General features: G+C 41.1%; 1 protein-coding gene across 1 annotated transcript; it reads left to right on the top strand.

Annotated features, from left to right (window-relative positions):
• The first annotated feature begins 612 nt into the window (after positions 1-612).
• LOC100674872 (olfactory receptor 10AG1-like) lies at positions 613-2217 on the top strand. Its single transcript, XM_003422960.3, has one exon. It carries the CDS (start codon positions 958-960, stop codon positions 1897-1899), a length of 942 nt encoding a protein of 313 aa, XP_003423008.2. The 5' UTR covers positions 613-957; the 3' UTR covers positions 1900-2217.
• Positions 2218-6499: the final 4282 nt, after the last annotated feature.

Raw genomic sequence — 6499 nt, 5'->3', positions numbered from 1 at the left:
CATAAAACCTGTGTGCAATTTGTCAGATTGTCCACACTTAGTGAGTCTCAATAACTTTGTATCTAAAGAAGAGTCAGTTTAGAAACAGTCAAGTGAAATGTTATTTTTTGAGTAACAGCAAAAATAATGACCGGTGCACACAGCACTTTGGGTACAAATGATGTAACAGCCAATATCTTCCCTCCTCTTGACTCACACACATAATCGCAGGTAACAAATACCCTTCATACTTCCCTGCTTGTCCAGGGTGACTACATATTTTGTTGTATCTGAATCAATATACCCAGGCTAATTTCCCTGGGGGAAAAAAAAAAAAAAAAACCTCTTATCTACTTAATATCCTGCTAAAAGATATTTGTTTTATTCCCCTATTTAAAATGAAATATTCTATCCATTTTCTTTCTAAACTACCTAATATGAACTGTGTAATAGGTTTGTTTTTTTTTTAATAGGAACCTATATCCTTTTTTTTTTTTTTAAAGTTGTCAAGAGATGAGACAATGAAGCATTGAAACAGGCATTTGAAAACGTATATGAGAAGACAGTTTATGATACAGTGTTTGAGAAACTTGACGGAGAAAATACATAGAGAAATAAAATAGGATTGTCAAGGTATGTAATTAATGTAAAGTGAGATTAGATAGCAAAGCTGAGGGTCCATTTCCAGCAGTTGTCAGTTGCTCCAGTGCCTGTGCTGAGTCAGTGTAACTTGATCCATCCTGGGCTGTGCTCCAAAAGTTTAAGGAAATGATCTTAAAAAAAAATTTTTTTTGAGGGGATTGTTAACTGTGATTTAACAGGAGGACATGGGGCATACATAATTAGTATCATTCTCAAAGTGCGAACAATTACAATGATCATAAAATCCAACTCAGACACCTCAATACAGTTTAGAGAAGAGGCAAAGAAATACAGGAAGGTAAAGGAAATGCTCATGTAAATTTACCTCTTCCACAGATGAATCATCAGGAAAAACCACCAGAAGAAAATCTAACTGAAATGATGGAATTTTCTCTCTTAGGCTTTGCTGACATGCCCCATCTCCAGTGGTTCCTTTTTGGATTGTTTTTAGTCATCTATATCATTATCCTGATAAGCAATGGCACCATATTTCTAATAACAAAAATGGATCCTGCTCTCCAGAGCCCTGTGTATTTTTTCCTGGCAAATTTTTCCTTCTTGGAAATCTGCTATGTAACAGCTACTCTCCCCAGAATGCTGATGAATCTAGGGACCCAGAGAAGAAGAATTTCCATGGCTGCCTGTGCTACACAGATGTGCTTTGTTCTTCTGTTCGGAGGTACAGAGTCTTTGCTCCTGGCAGTGATGGCCTATGATCGCTATGTGGCCATTTGTAACCCTCTACACTACCCTGTAGTCATGAACCACAGGGTCTGTATCCAGTTGGTGACTGGGTCCTGGATCACTGGAATCCCAGTTATGATAGGGCATACGTATCAGATTTTCTCTCTGCCTTTTTGTAGATCTAAACAAATTAACCATTTCTTCTGTGACATTCCCCCAATACTCAAGCTAGCTTGTGGGGACACCTTTGTAAATGAGATGTTGGTCTACATAGTTACTGTGTTATTTGTCATGTTTCCATTTCTGTTGATTCTTTGCTCCTACAGTAAAATCATCTCCATCATCCTGAAGTTGCCATCAGCCACAAGTCAAGCTAAAGCCTTCTCCACCTGTTCTTCTCATCTTATGGTTGTGGTGTTATTCTTTGGATCATGCATTATTACATACTTAAGACCCAACACCAGACATTCAGAGGGAACTGACAAAGTGCTTTCTCTTTTCTACACTATCCTAACACCTTTGTTTAATCCCGTGATATATAGTCTAAGGAACAAGGATGTCATAAGAGTACTGAAAAAATTGCTATGTAAATAATTCACTTCATTAACGAATGAGTTAAATGTATAAGAATTGCTTTCTTACATATTTTTTGTCCCATTTCAATAGATATATACCTTTATCTATACCTTGTCTTTCATACTGATGCAATTATTTTCAAACTAAAAATTACTTGTAATATTGTTAGACCTTTCTGCTCAAGTTATGTAAGTAATATATGTGTCATCTGGTAGAAAATCATTCCATTAGTAATCCTAAACCTTCATTGTATGATGTTTTTCCTCAATAAAAACTTTTGCAGGGATTGATTTAATCCAGTCGCTTGTAATATATAACTTATTATATCACTTATTGGAAAACATTCAATTCATTTCCATGAGTGTCCACAGAGTTGTGACACAGATTTTAAAAACCAGTTTGGTGATATGCATTAATCAAAATATACAGTGGTCCCTAGTGGCAGTGGATCCAGGATCCCCATGAATACCAAAATCTGTTGGTGCTCAAGTCTCTTATATAAAGTGGCTAAGTGTTTTCATATAACCCACACACCACCTTCCGTATACTTTAAATCACCTCTTTCTTACTTATAATGCCCTTGAGTATATCCCACCTGAATTTAGAGACCATCTCGAGAATAGATTTGACGCACTGAACACTAGTGACTGAAGACCAGACGAGTTGTGGAATGACATCAAGGATATCATCCATAAAGAAAGCAAGAGGTCACCGAAAAGACAGGAAAGAAAGAAAACACCAAGATGGATGTCAGAGGAGACTCTGAAACTTGCTCTTGAGCGTCGAGCAGCTAAAGGAAAAGGAAGAATTGATGAGGTAAAAGAACTGAACAGAACATTTCAAAAGGCCTCTCGAGAAGACAAAGTAAAGTATTATAATGACATATGCAAAGACCTGGAGATAGAAAACCAAAAGGGAAGAACAAGCTTGGCATTTCTTGAGCTGGAAGAACTGAAGAAAAAATTCAAGCCTCGAGTTGCAATAGTGAAGGATTGCATGGGGAAAATACTAAACGATGACGGAAGCATCAAAAGAAGATGGAAGGAGTACACAGAGTCATTATACCAAAAAGAATTAGTCGATATTCAACCATTTCAAGAGGGAGCATATGATCAGGAACTGATAGTACTGAAGGAAGAAGTCCAAGCTGCTCTGAAGGCATTGGCGAAAAACAAGGCTCCAGGAATTGATGGAATATCAATTGAGATGTTTCAACAAACAGACGCAGTGCTGGAGGTACTCACGTGTCTATGCCAAGAAATATGTAAGACAGCTTCCTGGCTAACTGACTGGAAGATCCATATTTATGCCTATTCTGAAGAAAGGTGATCCAACCGAATGTGGAGATTACAGAACAATATCATTAATATCACACACAAACAAAATTTTGCTGAAGATCATTCAAAAATGGCTGCAACAGTATATCGACAGGGAACTGCCAGAAATTCAGGCTGGTTTCAGAAGAGGACGTGGAACCAGGGATATCATTGCTGATGTCAGGTGAATCCTGGCCGAAGGCAGAGAATACCAGAAGGATGTTTACCTGTGTTTTATTGACTATGCAAAGGCATTCGACTGTGTGGATTATAACAAACTATGGATAACACTGGGAAGAATGGAAATTCCAGGACACTTAATTGTGCTCATGAGGAACCTTTACATAGATCAAGAGGCAGTTGTTCGGACAGAACAAGGGGATACTGATTGGTTTAAAGTCAGGAGAGGTGTTCGTCAGGGCTGTATTTCACCATACCTGTTTAATCTGTATACTGAATATGAGAAGCTGAACTATATGAAGAAGAACATGGCATCAGGATTGGAGGAAGTCTCATTAACAACCTGTGTTATGCAGACGACACAACCTTGCTTGCTGAAAGTGAAGAGGACTTGAAGCACTTAATGATGAAGATCAAGGCCACAGCCTTCAGTATGGACTGCACCTCAACATAAAGAAAACAAAAATCCTCACAACTGGACCAATGAGCAACACCACAATAAATGGAGAAAGGATTGAAGTTGTCAAGGATTTCATTTTACTTGGATCCACATTCAATAGCCATGGAAGCAGCTGTCAAGAAATCAAAAGACACATTGCATTGGGTAAATCTGTTGCAAAGGACCTCTTCAAAGTGTTGAAGAGCAAAGATGTCACCTTGAAGACTAAGGTGTGCCTGACCCAAGCCATGGTATTTTCAATCGCATCATATGCATGTGAAAGCTGGACAATGAATAAGGAAGACTGAAGAAGAGTTGACGCCTTTGAATTGTGGTGTTGGTGAAGAATATTAAATATACCATGGACTTCCAAAAAAATGAACCAATCTGTCTTGGAAGAAGTGCAGCCAGAATGCTCCTTACAGGCAAGGATGGCGAGACTGCGTCTCACATACTTTGGACATGTTGTCAGGAGGGATCAGTCCTTGTAGATGGACATCATGCTTGTCAGGGTACAGGATCAGCAGAAAAGAGGAAGGCCCTCAATGAGATGAATTGACACAGTGGCTGCAACAATGAGCTCAAGCATAACAACGATTCTAAGGATGGTGCAGGACCGGGCAGTCTTTCGTTCTGTTGTGCATAGGGTCGTTATGAGTCGGAACCAGCTCAATGGCACCTAACAACAACAACCTAAAACAATGTAAATACTGTGTAAATGGTTCTTATACAGTGTAGTTTAGGAAAAATGACAAGATTCAAGGCAAAAACATGTGCAGACAAGTGCTAGAGAGACTGAAGATCCGTGAAATGGCATGAGGCTATAGCAGGGTATGCCTGCACATCACTTCATTCACATGGATTCAGTGGCACAATGACAACAATAATACAATCTCTGTGATAAACCTGGAAAGGTCTCTTTGAAGAAGTAACATTTGAGCTGAGTCCTAAATAGTTAGAAGGAACTATGCAAAGAACATTCTAGGCAGACGAAAAAGCAAAGGAAGACCCTTTATATACTTGGAAGCCTGAAGAACTGATTGCCTAGGGAAATAAGATTGGAAATAAAGGCAGGGGCCAAGTTATATAGCAGTTTTCAATTCCCTGGAAAGAAATGTGAATTATTTCAAATATAATGGTAATCCATGAAAATGCTTAAGATTTTCTTTAGAGAACACTTACAGTGCTTCAAATCCACCAGCCATTCCTACTCTGTCCTACAGAGTAGTTATGAGTTTGAATCAAATCAACAGCAAGTGTGTGGCACAGGCTCTGTCCTACAGTCTTAGAGGGGCAGGGGTGATTGACGTATATACCCATATCTAATTGCAGCAGGTGGGTCACGCTCTGAACAAGGCAGGGGGCTGAGAACCGACCCCCAAGTGTCTCTGAGGAAAATGCATCTCTGTTCCCTAGGGTGTGCTGGTGGGTGGGCTCTGCAAGGGGACCATGGGCACCCAAAGTTTTTGTTGTAAGGACTGGGAGGTACCAGTTATCCCTAGACCCCTGTCACGGGTGTCTGTGTGACCTGAGTGGAGCCATCAGTCCTTAGGTCCCTGTTGTGGGTAGTTGAGGACCTTGTTTAATAGGCAAAGCAATGTCAAACGTCAAACACCTACCTCTCCACCACACCACTGAAATGGTTCGAGTTTGAAAACAAGGGCCTATTCTCCCAAAATAGGCCCACACAGATCCATGCAGAAGGAAAGGTGCTCAAGGTCCACAGATGGTTTGTGCCTGGACAGGAGCCACTTCTGTCCTGAGCTCCCCCAGTTAATGGAGCTAGCAAATTATCTTTTCCCCCCAGCTGGAAATTTTTTCCTTCCCCAAGGTCAGGAGGACGGCTCCAGATGCTCGCCAGGGTCTATCTCAGGCCTAGGGATTCAGCCTCTGAAGCTGGGTTGGGGGCGGAGGGGAGCGCGGTAAAATATACGCAAGTACTTAGCTTTGCCGAGAGCTCCCTTCTGCTCAGGTTCCGGAGGTGTGAGTGGGCTGTGTGGCTGGTGCTTCTCCCCGAGGAAACTGCGGCCGAATGCTAGGACCAGCCCGCCGCTGCCGCCGCCGCCGCCGCCGCAGCCACTCTGGGAATGGTGCCTGAGGGCTCCCCGAGATTCAGGTCTGGCAACTCCTCTCCGCTTCTGAACAGTCTCTTCCTTCCCCTGCCCCTCACTTCGTTGTCTAAGCTTGCCTTTGATGCTCAGGGCTCCCAGCTTGTCACAAATATACTCATTTCACTTGTTTTTTCAGGTCTTTGTTGTAAAGAGGGATCGACAGAAGCATCTGTCTATTCCGCCATCTTGGTTCTATCTCTCCTTACTCTCAGGACCCATTTTTAAGATGTGAATCCTATTAAACTTCATTTAGCAGAAGATTAAAACCAGGAAAACTAAACCCATTGCCATCGAGTCGATTCTGACTCATAGCAACCCTATAGGTCAGAGTAGAACTGCCTCACAGAGTTTCCAGTGAGTGCCTGGTGGATTTGAACTGCCGACCTTTTGGTTAGCAGGTGTATCTCTTAACTACTACATCACCAGAGTTTTTCTAGGAGAAGATTAGATTCTTATATAATTCCAGCTGAGATGAGAGGCAAGATTCCAGGGCAATAGTATGTCTATTGTTATAAAATACTTTAGCTTCAAGACTTTAAATCTGTTTGAAACTTAGTACTCTGAGAATGCTG

The sequence above is a fragment of the Loxodonta africana genome, chromosome 7, assembly GCF_030014295.1.
Source record: "Loxodonta africana isolate mLoxAfr1 chromosome 7, mLoxAfr1.hap2, whole genome shotgun sequence".
In the NCBI taxonomy this organism is placed as follows: domain Eukaryota; kingdom Metazoa; phylum Chordata; class Mammalia; order Proboscidea; family Elephantidae; genus Loxodonta; species Loxodonta africana.
Note: the sequence above shows the minus strand (reverse complement) of the source record. Positions and strands in the feature narration are given on the sequence as shown.